The following is a 22940-nucleotide window of genomic DNA, read 5'->3' as shown; positions in this document are numbered from 1 at the left end:
TCTTTCTGCAGTGAAGCGGAAACCACAAAGCCTCTCATCAGCCGCACCCAACGTCTCTGCAAAGTTCAGAGGAGCAGGAAACCAAATGTTTGTGAGCAACTTTCACACAGGAGTAACCCCAGAGAGCATCTTTTTATCTTACCACAGTCACTAAAGCGTCTCTTCAGATTTGACTAAGCTGAAATGATCCACTGCTGCAGTTAGAGCTCAGGGCTGCATTGGTGTCATTCCTGTAGCTCTGAGAGAATTCATCTGAACCATRAGTCTGCTTTTATTTAACTCTGCTGAAATACRGTTCAAAAGCTGAACAGTTAAATCAAAATAACGAAAAATAAGATCGATAAACGCACATTTTGCCAGCCCGCGAAGGGGATCTGCTGCCGCCTGCTGGCTTTATCATGTAACTACATGTCTCAGTCAAATATTGACCTCATAATTACCTCATAATTCATAATAAATACCTCATAATTCACTTGAATAACCTAATTTGCAAAGTATTAGAGAAAAACACCAAACAGCAGAAAGAATCTGGACTGTAAGGCTAATTAACTGTCTAGTAATCAGTGAAATAGAAACATAAGTACATATTTTAAACGCTGTTTTTCTCTTTTCAGCCATTATTTACTCCAAATGAAGCTGAGAAACCGAGAAAAGTGCACAGATTTATCCATATACTCTGTAAGCGAATTGTTCATAATAAACAACAATGACTAATAACCTGTTGAAGAGCAGAAAACATATTTTATAAACGGGAATTTGGCCTTTTAAGGGTAAATGTCAATTAAATCGTCTTATTGCAGCTCCAGTTGCTGACACACGGTCTAAAAAAGGTTTTCAAACACCCTGAATATCTCACATTTTGTTATATTTTTCAAGTTACAAACATCGTTATGCCTGAAACACTGTAAATAGGAAAGTGGTTCTTTAAGTAACTTTATTAGACAGAAATAAACCAATGAATAAATATATAGGAGCTTTTCAGGCTCATTTTGCTCTTTTTCTGTTTTCTGCTWTGAAAAAATCAACATGTTRCYAGAAGTTTTCCGACATAAATCAAGAAGTTTCTCCCTGTTGCTAGGAGCTGCAGCCTTCCTCTGATTGGTCCGCAGCCTCTCTGCTCGGACCAATCASAGGCCAGAGCGCCCGTCACCAGAATCCATAATCCGTCTGTTTTTATCCTCATTCTCTCCGCCGGTGGCTGGTTTCCGGCTGCGCGGCTGGTTTCTATGTTTGCTGGCTGGATGTTCGGACAGGACCTGCTGGCTGAATCCCGAGCAGAGGCTTAAAACCGGCAGACTGATACTGCGGGATCTGCTGCGGCTGCTGCTGGAAGTCCAGCTATCACAAACACACACAGCGAGAACTTCCTGTTTACGATGCCAGCTTTACAAAATAAAAGCTTTCCGATCAAATGGTCACGCCAAGCATAACCGCTGATTAAGCCATTAAATGTTTGTATGTTTTGTCATATATAATCATTTTACTAAAAGAGTTAAAATCTGTGGCAAAATTTAAATTAAATTCAAATTCGAAAGTACTTTTTTTTTTATCCCAACGGGAAAATAAATGTAATTAAAAATGTATCAGCCTTTCTATTTATATTTTCAATGTGTTCATTTCTCTTAAATTATTGTTAATAATTTATTTTGTTTCGTTTAACTTATATGTTTTTATTTGTGGTTTTATTTGTTTGGTTTCATTTTTATTTATTTAAGTTTGTTTTTGTCAGTGGGTGTTCAGATTTAAACTGTTTTCAAATCACCGTGTGAAGAGTTCGGTGCTTTTACTTTGAAGGTCTCCCAGGCCAGGGGCCGGAAGTGCTCCGCAGAGAGCTGCGCGGGCTTCACGTGCCGCTGGCGCTGATGGCGGCGGGGCTAGCGGAGGGTCGCACTGAAGCGGGAGCGCGAGGAGGCGGGGGACAGACGGCGGAACCGAGCGCCGACGCTCCGCCAAGCCAGCCGTGAGCACAAAGAGCCGCGCTGCAGGGAGGCCCGCTGACCGGATGGAGGGGTACGGCTGTTTTTGTGTGGATATCCCGGTGGGGTGGTGGCTGGAGGGGGGCCGTCTGCTGGCTGGGCAACCCGGGACACCAGCGCCGTTATTTTTAAAACGCTCCGTCTGCGTGTAACCAGAGCCCCGGTTGTGTGGCCTTTATGTGGCCTACGTGCGTGTGTTGCGTTCACTGACCGTGGGCCGTCATGTTTACCGGTCTGCAAAGGGGGTGCGTGCGTGTGCGCGCGTGTGTGCGGCACTGCAGCATGCAGACAGAAGTTGGCCCGGTGAGGGACGCCACGCCGCCGCGGCCCCGTCAGTGCGGGGACCACCGGCGGCTTGGGGACATCTTGGTCCGGGCGGCTGCTGCTCCCTTCAGGGACCAGCCGACTGCTAAAAACGTCCCGATGAGGGCCGAGGTTGTCTAATACTGCTCCTCTGGGGAGCCAGACATTCCTAAACATGCGTGGCGTTAAGGAAGGAATGCTGGGAACATTTTGTATCTGGGATTACAGTGTGGTGAATATTTACTTACGCTGTGTTGTTCAAATACCACTGAGATTTCCTCTTGCATTAATGTTATCAAAGATGTTATTGACCCTCTGAAACACGAACTGCAGGAACCAGGGTTGTTTTTCTGCCTGAGTGAAAGTTCCCAGGATTTTGTTTTAGTTGTTTCTCAGTGTAAACTCCTGGTTTTAGCTTCTATTCAAATACAACATTTAATCTTTAAACATAAAATGTTAAATGAAGTACAGCAGACAAACTGTTTTCACAAGGATTTGAAACGATAACCACGATAGCTAAAACCTACAAATACTTTAGACCCCCCTAAAAACACGTATAACTGTGTATTTTCACAGTTTAAACACTAAATATACCATGAATATGCAGCCTCCGCCAGATAAAAATAAATAAAGGTAATAAACTTCAGATAACTAATAAATGGCTATTTTTAAGTCAGAAATGTATTTGAGATAAACGTCTTACGGGAACTCAACAGTACTGGAAAATATTTGAAATTTTTCCAACAGAGAGCAAAAAAAATTTAAGAAATTCAAAATTAAGTGGCAAAACTGAAAATTTAAAGTCGTGTTGGCGCCCCCTGATGGACTACCTGCTCTGCGCTCTGACCACCTTAAAGGAAAACTTACTTTCAACTGGAAATAATGTATTTTAATAATTTGTGTTTATTTTATCTAGTTATTTTTATTATATATTTCCCCCTTTTTCCACCCTAGTTTTTTTTCTTTAAGCTAATCACATTTCAGTTTGTATCATAACTTTTGCTGGTTCTGTGTTTTTATTTTGAAAGTAAATAAAAACTGACATTTTTATGTTGGCTATCATGTGAAATATAACCTGGTCAACAGGAGCTGACGATGTCGTCACAATATATGTACGTATTGATTACGTCCGGATTTACGACGTCTGAATTATGTTGCATGTTTGATGTCAATTATGTAGAAAAGTTGGATAAAATGCAGCGTGACTGTTCTGGCTGCTGACTCTTTGAGAACCATCGGATACGTTTCCCATTTAGTTCCACCCATGGCAGTGGCATAAAATTTACCTTTTTGAGGACGTGAAAACATCAGACTGCTGTGAAAAAATCATTTGTTTCGCCTCGAAATTGTATAAAAATTCTGAATGTTTGAAAAAAACTTAACTTCTTTTGTTTGGTACTTTATGAAAAAAAAAAAAATTAACTTTTTTGAAAATGTAGAGTCTAGGAATAAGTGGAGACATTCAGATTTATTTTCTGCAGCTTTTCCAGGACGGGGGCAGAGAGTTTACTGATGTACCCATAAAGATGATTTCCAACGGGATCTCCAGAAGTATAGCTAAACACGTATGAGTGTGTGTGTGTGTGTGCGCGGTGGACAGAGTGGCTTCATTGTGTCTCTCGAGGTTAAGTCGGTGCAGAGATGAATATCAAACAGGCTGTAGTAGTGGCTGGGTGTCACGCTCTGTTGTTGTTTATCAATAAAGCGTTGTTTTCCTCTCTCTCCGCAGTCCGGGACGTCCTATTGGCCGTCATCTCGTCTCGCCCCACCAGCCGCTCCTCTCCTTCTGCTGCTGCGGCAGAAGCGTCTTGGTGGGATTCGTCTGAAAAATGACCCCGACACTGCCAGGCTAGCTGCAGCTTCACTGTGATCTCTGTCCTGCAGCTCCAACCCGCCAAGCGTTTAGAAACAGCCAGACAATAAAAACAAACTGAGATTTGGTTAGAAACCAAACCACTTCGAACATGTAGGTGGGCTGCGACCAGCACCAGGTAGCTAACGGTGAGTTAGCGGCTTGAGGTAGACGGATAGCGGTGGCTCTGGCGTAACAGAGGGTGATCAGCGGGGGTGCGATGGAGTACCACTCCGGTGGCAGCCTGCCCCTGCTGGGGAGACCGCGGTACTGCCCTGGAGCCAATGCTAACGGAGGATATCTGTGCGAGACGGGACACTGCTGTGGAGAGACCGGCTGCTGCACCTACTACTACGAGCTCTGGTGTAAGTTTTCCTGACATAAGAGCTACACTTTTGATGTGAAAGTTTATCTCTAAATCAAAATGAGCTAAAATGCTAACATTAGTATCATGGCTATCAGTAGCAAATAATGTTACCCATTTAGCATACAAAAAGCAGTGTGTAAACTAAAACGAATGAAAATTATAATATTAGCTCATATGCATTTCTCTAAAAGAAATGTTATATTAGAATTAGCTGAAGTGCTAACATTATCATGGGGGCTAGCAGTAGCACATAATGTTCTCCATTTAATATACAAAAAGCAGTGTATGAGCAAAATGCTAATGTTGGCTTGTATAAGTTTTTCTGTTGGAAATGAATCTAATTGGTTAAAGTTCAGCTTTTATTATCAAAGTTATCTAAAATGCTAACATTAGCATGGAGGCTAGCAGTAGCAAATCTACCAACAGTAAAGTTCTCCACTTGGTTTTCAGAAAGCAGTGTATGCTAAAAGCAGTGTGAATGTTAATGTTGGCTTATATGCATTGTTATGCTGAAAAAGCAAGTTAGTTTAGCGTTTATATGCAAATTAGCTAAAATGCTAACATTGTTATGGGGGTATCAGTAGCATACGATATACTCAGTTTAGCATACAAAAGGAGTATTTAAGCTAGTAAAAGTTAAAATGCTAATATTAGCATATATGTGTTTTTCTGCAGGAAACATTATTGCTTAAAGTTTTGTTTTTAATTAAAGAAATGCTGAACGACTTCTTCTTCAACAAGGCAGCAAAACCTTGAAATTAACATTTACTCTTTATTGAAGTGCTTTATGTTACAGTGCTGTTAGCAAGTATTTACCTCTTCAGATTTCTGCTATTTCAGTTTTTTGTCACTCCTAATATCAAACAAAGATAGTCTGAGTAAATAAAAATAGATGATTTCATTTATTAGGGAATAAAACTTCCAGTCAAACCAACCAGGTCATATTAAAAAACATAATTTTACCCGTTAAAATTTAAATTACAGATTTAACTTCAGGAAAGGAAATAACTTCAAATCAGTCTGACAGGACGTAAACTCATGAATAGGGCTAAAACGATTAATCTGATTAATAGTGATTAATCGATTAGTAATTGTTAACTGGAGCATACAGACTGTAATAAAGGTAATTTGCTTAAAGATCACAGTTAGAGCAGTTTGTTAGTTTTATTGTGTCAAGATTTGTTTTTTGTCTGTTTAATATATTAATATTTTTATTTAATAACAGCTAAATATTTACAGTGTTTTTCCTTTAGACAATAAAAATACAACATTAACTTCATCTCACAACCAAAATGATTCCCGTTTTTCTTCTGGATTCTCGTTTATGAAGCTCAGTTAATTCAGCTTCGATGTGCCTGAACCAGAACTCTGAGCTGTGGTTCTGTTCTGACCGTCCTCAGGGTTCTGGCTGCTTTGGACCGTCCTCATCCTGTTCAGCTGCTGCTGCGCGTACCGGCACCGGCGGGCCAAGCTGCGGGTCCAGCAGCAGCAGAGGCAGCGAGAGATCAGCCTGCTGGCCTACCATGGAGCCAACTCCTTCCCCTCCTCCATGCTGGACCTCAGTGAGTCCAGCTGCTGGTTCTGACCCACTAACACACACAACTGCTCTGCTCTGGACTCCAAAAGAACCCTTATCAAACTTTACAACATGATGCTAAAGCATTCACACCTCATTTTATCACATCAAAACAACAACGTTTATTAAAGTTTGAACGATTAATCTGATTAATCTGATTGAAATTGATTAATCGTTAACTGGAGTACAGAGACTCTAAAAAAGGCCAAGAACAACAAGCATCAGAGCAGAAATTAAACCAAAACTGTACAAAAATAAAGCATTTTGTCTTAATTATAATAAAAACCTTCATCCTCTGTTGAAGGTTCAAATTCTGTTAAATAAAATCCTTTTAAGCACTTTTTGCATCCAATTGTTAATCAGTTAATCAATAATTAGTCACCAGGTCAGCCCTGAGTTGCATCTTTTACACTACGGCATTCCTCTAGTGAGCTGTCAATCACCCTGGTGTATGTTCAGCTAAATGTGAAAATGTTGTAATTTACAGAAAATCTTTTTGTACTTGTTGGCTATGCTAACTAGCAATAGCATTTTTCTGTTGGGAAGAATGCTCACACCCTAGGAAATAAAATGTTTATTTTATATTGGGGCTACACAGTGGCGCAGTTGGTAGAGCTGTTGCCTTGCAGCAAGAAGGTTCTGGGTTCGATTCCCGGTCTTTCTGCATGGAGTCTCCATGTTCTCCCTGTGCATGGTGGGTTTTCTCCAGGTACTCCGGTTTCCTCCCACAGTCCAACAACATGACTGTCAGGTTAATTGGTCTCTCTAAATTGTCCCTAGGTGTGAGTGTGAGTGTGTGTGTGCATGGTTGTGTGTCTCTGTGTGTCTCTGTGTTGCCCTGCGACAGACTGGCGACCTGCCCAGGTGACCTGTCCAGGTGACCCCGCCCCTCGCCCAGAACGCTAGCTGGAGAGGAACCAGCACCTCCTGACCCCACTGAGGGACAAGGGTGTTAGAAAATGGATGGATGGATTTTTTAATTGAAAAATTAAAAAAATAATAATTTATTTTTAATATTGCATAAAATAATCATAAGTGGTTGAATGTATACATCTGATTAATCAATTAATCATCAGAATTACTGATTACTAAAATAATTGCTTGAATAGAGACTCAGACTGAGTCAAAACTTAAATTGAGAATCTGTTTAGCCACAGATTCTCAATTTAAGGGAAGGCAGAACTTTGACTAGGCCGTTCTAGCCTTGGTACAGTTGGGCTCAGTTTGCTAGTTAGTTGGTACTTTGGATTTTATTTGGGGGATTAAAAGGAGTATAATTCAAATACATCAAGTTTTATTTGTGATAAATATTAAAACTCAGAAAGCATTTATCTTCTGCTCCAGTTTGTGTTGCTTTAACTCATAAAACTCCAGCAAAACGAGAGGAAATGAGAGAATAGTTCTGTAAAGGCTGTGCTAGCGTTTATATCGTGAGTTTGATTCTTCTCAGCTGGCAGACCTGATTCCCGCTGCACCTTAGAGCCAACCGTTAACTCAAATTACTTCAGCAGACGATCCGTTTTACTGGAAATAGTTTGCAGGATTTCCAGCGTAGAAAAAGATGTGAGGCTTTTTCATCCGTCAACACAATGAAGCCGGCTCTTGTTTTGTCCTTTTGTTTGCTGCTGACGCTCAGCTGGTGCTTCTCCAATCCGCTTCAGAGACGAACCGCTGGAAATTTCCAGCTCAGAGGCTTTGATTTTTCAGAAATGAAACTCTTCCTGCCGCAGCTTTATCGATCAGCCAAACTCTGTTTATAAAGCCGTTCGGTGTAAAACGGCGCTGATGTTAGCTTAAAACAAAACACTGGATTTGTTCAACTATAGCAGTTCAATCACTGTTTTTGGTAGAAATGTCTACATTTTAAATAATTCACTAGTTGGTGTAGTGGAGTAGTAATAAAACACCAGGAGACCCAAAATACGTAACATGCATAAGCTAAATTTATAAGATAGTAAATTACAAAGCTATGACTAAAAATAAAAGCCTTCATGTGACAACTGTTAAAAAGTAAGAGCAAAAATCCGTCCAGTTTCACAAAACCAGAGGGAATGATGGTCTCAACCTGAATATGATCTGTTACCGTCACACGCTGCAAATGTACAAAATCTTTCCACTTATTTTTGGTCCAGTTTCTAATGCAAATATCTGAAGGAGAAAACTTTTCAACAGGATACAGGAGCTTGTTTTAAGTACATAATTTACTGATATTGATGCAAAAGTTCAAGTTTTATTTGCCGATTATTTCCCTAAAAACAAGACATTTTTTCTAGAAGTGTTAAAGCTCCAGAACTGATGATAACCAAACTACCGCCTGTCTTACCGGTGGTTCTGATCCGGTTTCTCTGCAGGTTTCCTGGCGTCGCTAAAGCTACCGTCTTATGAGGAGGTTGCGGCCCAGCCCTCCACTCCTCCTCCGCCGTACAGCTCTGTGTTTACGACCCCGCGATACCCGCAGCCGCCGCGCGCCGCCGACCCGCACCTGCTCACGCAGCACGGCCCGCTGCTGCACCGGCCGCTGAGCGACGGCCCGTCCTCCTTCAGCTCCGACAACAGGTAGACAAATCTTCAAAGCTGCAACTTTTATTAAAAAGGTTTTTTACATATTTGTTAAAACTGCCACCACATTGTGGCAGTTTGGTATTTCCTCCCTGAGCTACTATTGTCCTCTGAAGAAACGCACCAGTCCTGACCATAAACAACCAATCAGAGCCAGGAGGAGGGTCTTAGTGCTGTCAATCACCCTGGTGTATGTTCAGCTAAATGTGAAAATGTTGTAATTTACAGAAAATCTTTTTGTACGCCGTCATTGTTGGCTATGCTAACTAGCAATAGCATTTTTCTGTTGGGAAGAATACAGAGACCAAGGGGAAGGGTGTGAGCAGCGCATAGCAAGAGCATGATTGATATCGTTAAGATTGATATCAATCGCAATAATCAATAAATTGATTAATCGCATGATAAATTAAAACTAAACTTCATAATTCATCTTATTTGATGTTTTGTTTATTAATTTTGGATATTTAAAATGTCTTCAAGTTTTAAATGTTCATTAGAGTCTAAAGTAATTTTTAGAGTGTGTTCTTGCATTATTTTGCCATTAAAATGGGCTGAAAACCATGTTACTGTTTATAGCAACAACTTCTGGGACGTGAAAGACTAAGCCCCTCCCCCTGGCTCTGATTGGTTGTTTCTGACTGAATGATGTCTGTAGTTACCACTGGGAGCAGAATCTGTCCTCCACTGTGGCAACATAGTGACATTTTTATCTAATACGTAAAAACATATTTAAACTGCTGAGCTGATTGTTGTCAGACGTTTGACCTTTGACCTGTCTGCAGCTCCAGCTGTTCCTGCGACTCCTGCTGCCCCTCTTCTCCGTGTAGCTCTTCGCTCTCAGCGCCCATCACCTACGAAACCGACACAAGCCACGGCTCCACGCCAAGCGAGGCCACGCCCCTCACCCTTGACGTCACCATGGAGACCATAGCGGCTGCAGCCAGCTGCCTGGCGGCCAGCGAGGCCCGGTTCGCCTCTGACAGACCGGGCGCCGCGGTGACCGTCGACATCGAGGGCGCCGAAGACGTCGGCGCTCAGGAAGCCTCCGCCACGGACTCTTCCCTCCCCAGCCAGACTGTTACCGTGGCGATGGTTACCAGGGCAGCGCCGTCTCAGCCCTCACCTGGCTCTGAGGTCACCCTCACCGTTGCAGCTTCGTCTCCTGGAAAGCTCGACATGCCTCCTCCATGTTCTCCGATCTTCAGCACCGGTAGCTCCAGTCCTCTCCCCAGTCCGAGGCTCGATGCCATCCAGCTCCCCTCCAGTAAAATCACGAGAACCGGAAGTCTGTCAGGGCCTCCCACGCCAACAGCTAACCCCTCTGACTGCTGTGGGCCGTTCGAAGCTCTGGAGACTCTTGATTCTTCGAGAACTTTTGATCCACCCAGTGCCGCTTCGACGCCATCAGCACCGTCTCCAGACGTTCTCAGAACTTTGGCCTTGAAAGCAGACTCTGCCAGCCTTCTAACTCCTGATCAGGATGTTAGCGTTGTTCCAGCCGATGCACCTGTTACCCCGACCCAAACTATAGCGTCTCCAAACCCGACAAAGGACCAAGAACCACTGCTGTCTGATTGTACTTCAGCCATTATTGGCGCCCCTCTGATTCCTAAACCAACACATTTAAATCTCACCCCAGGTACGATTGCGCAAACCGTTTCATCTCCATTGACTCAAAACTTAGAACCATCTCCCGGGTCGCGTTTGGCCCAGATTCCCTCAAGCCCTGGGTCAGGGCCTTCCCAGCACTCTTGTCTAGTTTTGACTGTGAACGTTTCTGGACCGAGTCCAGAGCTGCGTGGTTCATCTGAGTCAAACCTTCTCGCACCATTGCCTTCAGATGTTCAGGCTAGTTTTAGCTCTGGATCAGGATCGCCAACCCTCCTTCCGGTTCCGGTAGACGGCTCTTCTTCTTGTCCAGCAATCACGATCGAGTCTGAGACTTGTTTCATGTCTTCTCCGTCGCCCCTTGCGGTTGTTTCTCCATCCTCACCCCGATCTCCTCTTGTGGCACCAGCATTACTCCTGGACCCCCTCACCGCTCTTCACCCGTCCGACAAAGGCGCTTCCTCCTCCGGCCACGCGTCCTCCCTCTCCCCGTCGCCCCGCGCTACTCAGTCTCCACCGAAACAGACCGTCTTCTCGCCGTGCGTGGACGTCTTCGAACCCAGACCCGCGTGCTGGGAGGACGGAGACGAGGAGCAGGCCGCTGGGGACAGAGAGGAGGACGAAGACGATGACATGGGAGCGGACGAGAGCCAGTATCGGCACCGCCGTCTCACCGGCGACTCCGGGATTGAGGTGTGCAGATGTCGAGTAGAGGAAGAGGAGGATGAGGATGAAGAAGAGGAAGAGGAGAAAGACGGAGACACGGACGTGCATGATAGCGTGGATTGTCCCGCAAGAAGTCAGATGAGCACAGGGGACGAACTTACGCCGTGCAACCCCTCCACCTCGGTCACCACGTCAACCCCTGAAGAGAAGGTCATTATCGTCATGGAGAAAGTGTAACCGATGAAAGCCGATGGTTCAGTTCCTCGCTCTGACCTGGAGTACGCCAGGCAGCCATCAAATTTAGAAGATGCTTCTCGAGCGTCGTGGTTGTGAACCTAGACGACGAATGCACTGGTGTTGGGAGAAAGATTTGGTTTGGAAGTCACTTTATGGGCATTTTATGGACGCCTCTAGTTCACCAGATCTAGATGCTTCATTTCAGGATGATTGAGCTAAAACTGAGCTCTTCTTCCTTACCTAAGAGATCTCCATGTCCTGCACACTCTTTAACACGTATTAAATCACACTGTAACCCAATCTTTGTTGACTCGCATCAACAAATTTTAATAAATCCTCTTAACAGTCAAATATGGTTACCATCGATCCAAACTACATAAATTTGCACACAAGGGGGAAACAATCTCCATGTGACGCAAATACAGCATAAAAGCTGCACACGTGTTTGTCTGAGGTTGAAATCGTGCCCCGGCAGCCGATGACGCTTTCCGTCTTTTGCCCATAAATGAGCATCTTTAACGAATCGAGCATTCGGAAGGCGGCGATACCTTCCACTGCCGTCTTGGATGATGACGGAGGTTTGGAAATGTGCCGGGAACAAGTTGGCTTGCTCTGAAAAAGGAAGAGAGCCCGGTGTAGGTGGATGATTCACGGCGCCTGATTGACGGAGGGGAGACTGATTCACTGGGTTTGATGGCTGGGTCTGTCAGCAGAGCAGAGTTAGGTTTGCAGTCAGCGAGTGGAAAACTTCAAGGCGGACGGCTCGGCTTGGCTGGTGTTGCGTCGACATCTCAGCAGAGAAAAGCTCTTACATGAATGTAAACAAACAATGGCTGCTTTTAGAGCGAAACAAAGCCCCAAAGAGAGCAGAGGCGGAGCGTGTCATCGTCCCGTCTTTGTCTCTTTCTCGGAGTATGAGGTCAGATCAAACAATACGCCGTAGACGCCTCGATCTCCGTCACTTTCTGGATCTCTTCATTCATAAACGCCCCTCCTACGTCCTTAACTTTAGCAGGTTTGAACAATAGTGCAAAACAAATTGCAGAGCAGACAGACATTTCAAGGCCTTTTAAAAGAATAAGTCACGGCAAACGTGTTTAAAGAGTTTGGTTTATTTTTAGGTCGGTGTTTCGTACGTTGTGAGCTTGATAGACAAGTCAGTGTACATATTTTGTGACACACAAAGATGGAGTATATTTTATCAACGAAGCAGTTAGTAGTTGTTTTGTACATGCTGCCGTGTTTCAGCTCACCGTAGGATCTGGAATTAGAAGTGAGATGAAGAGCAATATTTTTATTCTAAAAGAATAAATAAACCCAGAGAAAAGTGAAAAAGCAGCGTCGGAAACGTCGGGACGGAAAAGGTCAGACCGATATCTGATGAAAAGTTATTAGAAGCAGTTTTGAGCAACTCTGAAGAGAAAAGCGTTTCATCGTGTAGAAGGTGGTTGGTGTTTATCTCCTACGGTCAAACGATAAGAGACGCATCTGCAGCAGGTTCCCAGTCCAACACAGCGTCAAGAAATGTGTTGATATAATCCAATCTATTAGGAAATGATGCATCCATCTATCATCTATACAAGGCCATGATGGCCTAGTGTCTGTCTCTCCCGGTCAGTGTGGGAAGCAGGGGTACACCTTAAGGCGCCAGTCCGCCACAGGGTCAACAGCCACCTGCACTTTACTGGTGACTCCCAACGCTTTTCAGAAAAGTTGGGAGTTTTCTTCTTGGTGCAAAAAAGTTTACAAATGAGGCTGATGAAAAGTGTTTAGATGCATTTTTGTTCAACTGAGGAAAGAAAAAATGCTCCATCCTACTGTAGGGCGTTGGTTTCTTGAGGTCAACGGACAAGAGACACCTGAAGAAGGTTCCCAGTCCAACACATGGTCAAGACATAACCCAGTCTATGAGGAAGTGACACGATCCACCCATCTTCTTTACAAGGCCATGAGGGACAGGCTGGTGTCCGTCTCTACCGGCCACTGAGGGCACAGGGCTACACCTTGATGAGCCAGGCCACTGGTTCTACGTGAATATGTGGTATAACGTAGGTTTCACCATTCACCCGTGCTTTCCTGTTTCAGAAATGTCCATTGATGTAGGAGCATGTCTTAAAAAGTCCAAATCTTTGGTTGTTGTGAGAGAAAGATCAGTGATGTCAGCAGATTGATGAAACATTTAGATGTTTCCTCCGGCAGTAAAGCTAAACGGGCCTGTGTTTGAGGAAAAGTGAAGGTTCTCATCACCCCAGGAAATCATCCACCCAACCTTAGTGAATGGAGAGAGACTCAGCCTGGTTGATCCTTACACCCTGTGTTCATGCTGCATTGATCCACACCTTCATGCATAACTCAACAGAGCCACCGATACATGATCCAAATGAGCGCTAAGCTGCTAGGACTCCATTAAAGGCACAAAGTCCTGCCACAGAAACGGCTCACGACGGAGACGGATCCAGATATCTGGTCCTGGGACTTTGACAGACCGAGGAAGATGCTTCTGGCTGAACGTCGGCACCGGTGGAGTGAGAACGACGAGTTCTTGGAGGCTTCTAGAGCGACGCCCAGCTGTTGATGTTGTAGTTGATGTTGTGGTTGACGGTGTTTTTTGTTTACCTGAACTTATAACGTTATATATTTCATTGGTTTCCGAGTGCCATTTCTACTTGACTACTGTTACTACTTAGCATTATTTAGAGCTGTTCTTGCTCTGTGTGACTGTGGCTTTATAGCAGAGTGACTTGGGAGTTGTTTGAACTTTGTCTGTACTTTGGGTTCCCAAAGGCTGAGCAGACCTGAGATCAGCTCGAGATGATTGGGGTTTGGTTAGAAACGGCTTGGAGCGCCGATGTTTAACGGAAAAGGATTGAAACAACCCAGTGAGTCTTTTCTGTCTTGGTTTTGACCAAAAGCTCCGAGGCGTTTTTAAGGTAAAGTGACAGATTACAGCTGATCCAGGACTTCCTGCTTTGGGAAATCCTGTCTTTATGTCTCTGTTAAAAGTCTAAATTACTTATTTCTACTGAACTATGTTACTATGTCCACATTGACTGGATTTTCACTGAAAATGTAGATTTCTTTTCTTGAATTCAAGGCTAAATATAGTAACACCTGACTGGTTCTGCCTGTTTTCTGTTATTCTGCCACAGCAGGTGTTGGGAGATGATAAATCCAATTTCCATTTTCTAAAGAATTCAATGGAAAACACCAAACTGGATGAGAAACTAAAGAAACATTTAATACAGTTTTTGGATTAAATGTTAATTTGGTTGGTTTTAGAGACTGGTTTGGTTTGACTAGGCCAGTTTCTTGACCCTAAAATGTGAAGCTAGTCAAACCAGTTTGGATCTGATCTCTTTTAGTTGACCCGGATTATAAGACTGTCCAGTTCCTTCCCTCTGCTTACAGGATTTTAACTAATTTGTCTTTTTCCACCTTCATATCCTCACTGGCGTTTCTGGCTGTCAGTCGGTGGGAGAGGATTTAGAAAAGATTTAAATCCTGTAATATTCAAACGACAGGAGCACTAACTAGTATTAGAGGTAATAATTGGTGTGTGTGTGAATGTTTGTACGTATGTGTGACATAACTAAACCAGCCTGTTCTAAAAGTGTGGAAATATAATAAAACTGTTGAATCTAAAACGTTTCTGTCTGTAAGTTTAATACTGAAACACTAAAGCACCACATTTATACCAGAGCTCATTTTAATTGAATTTGAAAATGATTAGCATATTTAGCTTCCCCTAAATAAATAATTCAAGATAAATTCTGTTAATTTACTCGACTGTTTTGTAAACTTTCAGGTGAAAAAAATTCAATACAGTTTTGGTTGTCAACTTAAAAAAGTATTCAAGTAGCTAGAACTTTATAGTCATGCTCTTATTTTGAAGGGGATGACTGTTTACGGTAAAATCGCATGCAGGCTACAGTTTAAGTCAATAAATGTTTGATAAATTATTGCAAAGTTCATTTCAGTAACTCCATCATTAAGCAGAAAACACTCAGACTGTTTTCACGCCTTTATTTGTTGATTATGGTGATTTCGTGCTTATGGCTAATGAAAACATGACATTTAAGATCAGAATATTACATCAGACCAATCTATATATTTTAAATACACAGATGTGGACTTTATAAAAAAAGTGTTTAGTATCTAGGTAAAGGTTATGTTCAAAAACAGGACTTTTAATCTGAATATGACTGAATTTAATGTCAAATTAAAGATTTTTTGGGGGGATGTTGGATTTTAATATTGAAAAATAAAGAATTCACTTTTTTAAATTCAACACGACCAAATTTTGAAGGTTTGGTTGGCTCTAGTTGCCTTTATTTGATAGCAGTTTGACAGGAAAGAGGGGGAAGACATGCGGCAGGTGTTACCAGGCCGGGAATCGAACTTGTGACCACCAGCATGAGGACTAAGGCCTCAATACATGGGTTGTGCTTTGCCCCTGCAAACCCCCACCCCAAAATTTAAATGCAGGAATGTTTCCCAGGGATGTTAGAAACCCTGATGAAAGATGTGATGCTAAACGACAACAAGTTAGCCGAGAATCAGTAATTTAGTCTTGCTAAGAAATATTTTACAAATCAAAAAAATATATATTTTAAGCAACCATTTGTTAGAAAGTTGTTGTTTTTTAACAAAAAGAAATCGGATCAGTCAGACTGTAAATCAATGAGAAAAGGTTGTAATATTTCTTTTCCATTTATTCAGAAAAGGGTAACTAGAAAGTAGCTTTATTTTCTTGGCTGTAAGCTCCGCCCCTTTTCATTTAGCCCCGCCCTCCCAACCTGGGCGTGGACTGACTGCCGCCTTATAAGGCAGCGGCTGTAACACCACACCCAGACGCCCCTGCAAGTTGGGTGGGGAGGCCCCGTCTGGCAGCCTGAAGCTCATTCGCTGGAGCAGAGAGGACAGGAAGAGGAAAAGCTCCAGCCTGGCCAGCGATTCGCCGACGCAGACCCGAGGTCCCGCCCCAAACGGCAGGAAGCAGGTGGGTGCGGCGCGCTGACCCTTGTCGTCAAGGAAACGATCTATGTTAGGAGAGAAAAAGGTTTGAACGACGTTTCTGTTGGGTTTGTTTTGATAGACCGGTTGGGTCACCTGGGTTGAACAGGTCCGGTTTGTCCCAGAACCGGGGGTCGTGGTGAATCGACCACATGTTGACCAAAACCCGAGTCCCGCGGCGCACAGCGTGACCGCCAATGCTGAGAGAGGAAACGGGGTTTTTAAGAAACTCTGTGAGCTTTTCCACGTTGCGCCCTGCGATCGGACCTACCTGCTGTCGCTCATGGCGGTGTGCGGGATCAGAACCGGGCTGACCGGTCGGATCCTCATGCCCTCGTTGATGACGCAGTCCAGGTACGGCAGCCGGCCGCGGTCAGACACGCTCACCGCACGATCACCGCCCACGTTCTCACCCAGCTCCCTCTGCACGCGCTCCTGGACCTGCGATGGAAACCCAGAAGTAACGACCGAGACCTGAAGGGCGTCCAGGTCATCATCGGTTTCTAACCGACACGAGTTGATCGGGACGGACTGAAACGCTACCGGACTACCGGAAATCCACCAACTAGCCGTATTTGTGTTTTTACCTGTCCTTGACCAAGTTAGGATGGATTTATGGGCTACAAAACATGTTCATTACATTTTTTCTCAGCCCAACTCAACCTTTACACTCGCAGGTGAAAATAGATGCATACAGATGCGTAATTACACCACAGTACATCTTTGAAAAGTAGAAGTGTAGCCTCCTGCTCAACCAACAAGAGGTTTCTGGATGATAAATCAACAAAGAAACGGTTGTCTTTTCCTGCAGCCATTAAGCAGCACATACAGTGGGAAAACCAGCTGACCAGAGGTGCTGGAGCTCTGCTTGGGTTGCTAGGTAACAGGGCAACCCAACATGACTTAACAATTGGGAGGATTTTGAAATGGCACCAAAAAACGTTATCTTGTTGCCAAAAACATGGCTGGGTGTTTTTTAAGCACTTTGGCTGGCAGTAGAAGTGCAAATGGAAAAAGAAAAATGTCCAAAAATGTAAATTTTTCTAAAATCTTGCATTTTGTTTGGTAATTTCTGTCACTTCCTGAAGTATTTTGACTTGGACGACTTATCACCTTTTTGGCCTTTTTGGTGCTCCATACACAAGGAGCGACCGAGTTTGAGATTTTTAATGCTCAACACTGTAAATTTTTGTTTGCTCACATCACTTTCATGGCGCGCTCTGATTGGTGGAACAACGCCACAGAAATGCAGTTTGTGAGCAAAACGTCCTGAGAAGTGACCTTTTGCCCTCTGACCTCGGGGTGGTGCAGCAGGTAGGCCAGGATCCACAGCAGAGTGGTGGACGTCGTCTCCACGCCGGCTCCAAACGCCTCCGCTGCTGTCATCAGGACGTGGTCGTCGGTTATCCCCTCTTCTGTTGACCCATGTGACCTCTGACCCCGCCCACTGCCCGTCTGACCCTTCAGCAGGGCCTCCAGGAGGTCACGGGGGTCACCGTCACCCAGTGCCGCCTGCAACCCACCAGACAGACAATGGAAAAAGAGCTCAGAGCTGTAATAAGCGCTGTGGCCTGTAGGGGGAGCTGTTGGTCTCTGGTGGTTTTTAACGGTTTTCACCACCTTGTGCTCCTCCAGTTTCCGGGTCAGCAGTCGGTCCCTCACGGTGATGCACTCCTTCAGTTTACTGAGAGACCTGTTAGGAAACACCTGGAGGACAGGAAGAGGCTGGGAGTCAAAGCTTTACAGATTTAATGGAAGAAAATAACTAAGATGTTTAAAATTCAGCTAAAGTTTCACTTGCATCCACTGCATCAACCAGCTGGAGTTTGTTTTTATGGATTTTAATGAGGGGTTGCAATTCACTCTCTTTATTTTTAGAAAATTTCTGTGAATTAACTTCAAAATTTCTACCTTTTTTACTTTTACTTTCTCACATTTTGTTTCTATAATGTGCCTAACATGCCGTCGTATTATTTTCTCTTCTGCCCAGGGACAGTTTTGGTTTTCCTCTGGCTCCCCAGTCGCACCTTCATCCAGGGGTAGATGTCCACCAGCCCGCCCCTGGCGATCGTCTCCACGATGCCATTGTTGTAGCTGATCACCTCCTGCAGCTCGCGGTCTCCGGGGCCGTAGGAGCTGCTGAACACCAGGGTGCAGACCACGTTGGTGACGGCCCTGGTGATGGCGGCAGACGGGTCGAAGCCCCGCGACCCGTGGGACAGCAGCTCCACGCAGAGCCCGTCCACCGCCGACAGAACTGCACAGACGTTTATGTTACTGGGGTCTAAATACTTAAGGATAAAACATGAAACGGTCATGAAAAGTTACTAACTTTAAAAGATAATTGTCTTTGTTTCTAAATGTTTAAAGTCTTCTTGATGAAAATCTTCCCAGGCTTTCTTAAAACGCTGCTTTCTACGTATTTTATAACGATGGACCAGGGACATTGTGGAAAACGAGACTACACCAAAAAACTCTCAAATTTTAAGATTATTCTCAGTCATTTTCCTGGAAAAAAAAGGAAATTTCTGAGCTTCAAAAGTCTAAAATTTGCAAGAAAAAACTAAAATAACTTTGAAACTGATCTCAGAATTCTCTAAGATAAACTTTTAAATTTTCTGAGTTCGTAAAGTCAAAAATTTTGACTTTTTGGACCTCAGAAATGTCCATGTTATTTCTAGAAAATTTTTGTGAATAATCTCAAAATGTCTTAATTTTTGTAATTTCAATAAAAGATATACAGTATTGACAGACTTTGCAGAGCAGTAACAGTTAAAATCAGTCGCTGTGACCCGGAAGCTTGTTTTTCTCATCAGAAACGTGGAGGTTCTGGACGGTACCGATGTCCTGCAGCCGGCTGGTTCCCTCTCCAAACAGGGTGAAGGAGTTGTGGACGAGGCGGCGGTGAAACCTCCACAGAGGAGAGTAGTCTGAGAAGGCGATGTCTTTTCCTCCGCGGGTCAGCAGGTTGGTGGTGACCTGTGCAGAAAGGATACAGCCCAGTTCATAACATCAGGTTTTTAGCCCTTAAGTTCATTTTGGTGTATAATTAGAACCTCTAGGAGAGCAAAACAGTTTAATTTAGTCTCTCTTTGTGCTGCGTAGTCGTCTTTACATTGTATTCAGGTTAGATTGTTCCGTTTGTTCACTATTATTTGTGAACTATTACTTCTAAATCAGTGGTTCTTAACCTTTTTTGAGGTACCGAACCCACCAGTTTCATATGCGCCTTCACTGAACCCTTCAGTAGTGATAAATAAAATATGACCCTCCTGCCCCCCCAAATTCAAGACTTAGTGATCACCCCATGATCACCAAGTCTTCTTAAAGGTAGAGTCTCTGAGATCAGTTCTTCARACTATATTCAGTGTTTTCAGCAAAGTTGATCTGACTGTCCAGGAACGACCCAAAGTATTTAAAATCTGCCACAGTTTCAACAGGTTGGCCATCGAGAGAAACTGGAACCACTTTAAGGTCTTTAGATCATTTAAGTAGCTCTACATTCTTAAGAGAATGAAAAATTAATAATAAATAATAAATACTTTGTGGTATTCTGATTTAGTAATGTAATTTTATTAGTTGTGTTACCACCCCACACCACTAGAGGCAGTACCAACCCCGAAAAGATGCGACTAAGGAGCAGATTTAGAAGTTCACTGAAAGCTACAGAATTTGGAAAAACTGTGAGATTTGCTGAAGTTAATAAAGACACAAGTTCAAATCCATGCTGAGAGGAGCTCCTCCAATCAGGGCTCCTCCACAGCTCTGATTGGCTAAGCAATGTAACGTGATCCTCTGATTGGCTAAGCAATGTAACGTGATCCTCTGNTTGCGGTATTCTGATTTAGTAATGTAATTATATTAGTTGTGTTACCACCCCCACGCCACTAGAGGCAGTAGCAACCCCGAAAAGATGCGACTAAGAAGCAGATTTAGAAGTACACCGAAAGCTACAGCATTTGGTAAAAACTGTGAGTTTTGCTGAAGTAAATAAAGACACAAGTTCAAATCCATGCTGAGAGTGGAGCTCCTTCAATCAGAGCTCCTCCGCAGCTCTGATTGGCTAAGCAATGTAACGTGATCCTCTGATTGGCTAAGCAATGTAACGTGATCCTCTGCAGCAAGTGATGACAAAGCGGGGCGTCATCACGACTTTACACAGGTGAGTCTTTACCTCCAGCAGAGGCTCCACCGAACCCCTGGGGTTAAGAACCACTGGTCTAAACAACGACTTCCGGTTAACCAGCTTCGCTAATCCGCCATTTTTATTTCTCGCAGCGATTTTGCAGTGGCGACAAAAATGATTTTAAAAACATCAATTTGTGTGCCTATGACATCATGACCCAGTCGTTGTTTTGCTAGCAGTAGCATCGGGCCTTCTGCTAATGTTAGCACTGTGTGCTAGCTGCTAGCATCTTGAGTACACAACGCCCTGCCCTTTTTAATAGTTTTATCACATAAAGACTTTTTGTTCTGTAAAACCTTCAGTAACGTTATTGAAGCTAGCATTAGCTGACTTTGTAACTGTTGATTTAAATGTGAAACAGGGCTTTAAAAGCATGTTATGTCCACTTTAACACATTTTATACTCGCATGCAGAACTGATCAGCATTTTTAGCATGTTTAGTTAAAACTGGCTCCCAGGTTGTTGATTAATAAGATTCAAAAATGGAAATTGAATTTTCTCCTGTTTTTTAAAATTAGATTCAGCTTTGAACTTTTTCTGTTTCCCAACTAAAACTGGATTAAAGGCTGGAAACTGTAAATGAAAAATGAAACATTAGCCCTTATAAACGATTACTGCTATATTTCTGCATGTATAATTGCTCAAAACCTATTAGAAATATATTTTAAGGAGTCAAAATCTCTGAAGTGCCATGTTAAGACACCAGGGGGCGCTGCAGGAAAATGTACTAAAGGAAAAGAAGAAATGAAAAGAGTGATTCACTCCACAGGGAACAATAAAAGTCTTATTTTCTTAATAGTTAAAAACCTAAATTTATTCTGCCTAAAATATCCAGTATAATCAGAACATTTCCAAAGGAAAGTGCCTGAGACGTGACTCCGGTCCAGATCAGAGTTTCAGGTTCTGCAGGGAAACTTTTCGGTGGGTTTTCATTAAAAGCTGTCGCCGTTTCTGACCATGTCGGGACGTCCGGCGAAGTCCTTGCCCCTCTGCAGCAGCACCTCTCTGGCGTGTTGATGGTTGTTCACCACCAGGGTGTAGTGAGGGCCGAGGTAGAGCGCAAACAGAGGTCCATACCTCAGAAACAAGCACAGGGTCAAAGGTCATCATCAGTTAGGACCAGATTACCGTCCAGGATTATAGTTTTCTTCCTGAAAATCTCGTAATCCTCAAACGGAACCATTCAGATTTAAGAATCCTGACCGTATCTACCTGAACTTCCTTCCTTCCTCCACATTAAATACTGGTTTAAGAAGCTAACTAGTCTTACAAATATTAAATTAAACATGATTCAGTTGAGATCCAGGTCTAAACTCGTCATTTTGAGCAGAAATCCCAAAAAGAGTTTAACAAACTATTAGTCATAAAGGCTCGTTAAGCAAGTCTACCAACCCAAAGATTACTAGTAGTCTAGTTGTGGGATTATCTAGAATAGAGACAACAAAACAACCAGTTTTCAGATGTTAACTAATCAATCTACACATTAATCGGTCAAACTATGGCAAAGACTGACTCATTTTATGAAAATTAACTAGTACCTCAAGATATGATGATTAACTAAACACAAACTAGTCCATTAAATATGAGCTCAATCCAAACCCAAAGAGTCATTCCTGTGGTTAACCAGCATTCCCACTGATAACTAGTCCTCTCTACAGTAACCAGTTGCTAACCAACCCGCCCTGCAGCGTCTCAGACTCACCTGTAGGTCAGCCGGGTGAAGAGCAGGTGAGGAGGAAGACCTCCGCCCAGCCAGGGGAGGCTGCCCAGGACCGGGAGGCGAGGCAGGCAGGGGACGGGCTCCTGGACCGGGCCGGGGCCCCGAACCGGGCCGGGTCCCTGGACCGGGCCGGGGCCCCGAACCGGGCCGGATCCCTGGACCGGGCTGGATCCCCGGACCGGACCAGACGAGTTCTGGTGTTTAGCTTCCTGACCGGACCAACGGGAGAACAGAACCAGCAGAACCACGATGAAGAGGAGGAAGAGGACGAGGGGTGGTGGGGCAGAGGACAGCAGAGCGGAGAGCATGGCTGCAGCGAGGAAGAGGAAAATGAGGAGGCGACGAAGAACCCTGACTTTAACCAGCCAGGGAGGAACCTTGGAGAGGTCAGAGGTCACGCCTGCGTGTTGTTATGACAGATGTTTGACCGTGACGGTGTGTGTGTGTGTGTGTGTGTGTGTGTGTGTGTGTGTGTGTGTGTGTGTTTTCCTTCATCAGGTGGCCTTGGTGTTATCAGGCTGAATGCCACAGGTTGCCATGGAAACCTTAAAGGAGAACAGCCGCCGCTCCGTCCAGGTCTGTCGACTCTGACCAGGTTTTCGTTCCCGACTCAGTGAAGGAGACGGTTTAGGTTCCTGTGAGACAGAAGAACCTTGACCCGGTCTGACCTGGTTAGTCCTGGACCGGTTCTGGACCGGTTTATTGGTTCGTTCTGGACGGTTTTGACCCGTTTTAGTCTGAGGTGTTTGGTTTAAAGCTGTTTTTGGGCTGATTTGCCTCAGGAATAAATCAAACTCGTCATGTTTGTTCTGTTCTGAAGTTTAGTTCTTGTTTTGTGTGTCATTTTGTTATGTTTATTTTGCGTCGTGGTTCTGAT

At 43.8% G+C, this 22940-nt stretch overlaps 2 protein-coding genes across 3 annotated transcripts; one reads left to right on the top strand and one right to left on the bottom strand.

Moving 5' to 3' along the window:
* Positions 1-1838: 1838 nt before the first annotated feature.
* Positions 1839-14788, top strand: LOC103480949 (mucin-2-like). Of its 2 annotated transcripts, none has more exons than XM_008436159.2 (5): positions 1839-2010; positions 4009-4496; positions 5899-6060; positions 8426-8630; positions 9416-14788. In XM_008436159.2, exons 2-5 carry the CDS (start codon positions 4352-4354, stop codon positions 11142-11144), a joined length of 2241 nt encoding a protein of 746 aa, XP_008434381.1. In that variant the 5' UTR covers positions 1839-2010; positions 4009-4351; the 3' UTR covers positions 11145-14788. The 2 variants fall into 2 exon arrangements, with proteins under 2 accessions (XP_008434381.1, XP_008434382.1); XM_008436160.2 differs by lacking the exon at positions 1839-2010 and adding an exon at positions 3371-3391.
* Positions 14789-15150: 362 nt separating this feature from the next.
* cyp17a2 (cytochrome P450, family 17, subfamily A, polypeptide 2) lies at positions 15151-22568 on the bottom strand. Its single transcript, XM_008436161.2, has 9 exons — positions 22046-22568; positions 21300-21420; positions 18998-19136; positions 18185-18414; positions 17778-17864; positions 17454-17669; positions 16429-16598; positions 16254-16357; positions 15151-16183 (listed from the first exon to the last, which is right to left on the bottom strand). The coding sequence occupies exons 1-9, from the start codon at positions 22369-22371 to the stop codon at positions 15918-15920; spliced, it is 1659 nt and encodes a 552-aa protein (XP_008434383.1). The 5' UTR covers positions 22372-22568; the 3' UTR covers positions 15151-15917.
* Positions 22569-22940: the final 372 nt, after the last annotated feature.

Source organism: Poecilia reticulata, linkage group LG18 (assembly GCF_000633615.1).
Source record: "Poecilia reticulata strain Guanapo linkage group LG18, Guppy_female_1.0+MT, whole genome shotgun sequence".
Classification (NCBI taxonomy): Eukaryota; Metazoa; Chordata; class Actinopteri; order Cyprinodontiformes; family Poeciliidae; genus Poecilia; species Poecilia reticulata.
The sequence above is the reverse complement of the archived record's forward strand: the minus strand, read 5'-3'. Positions and strand labels throughout refer to the sequence as shown.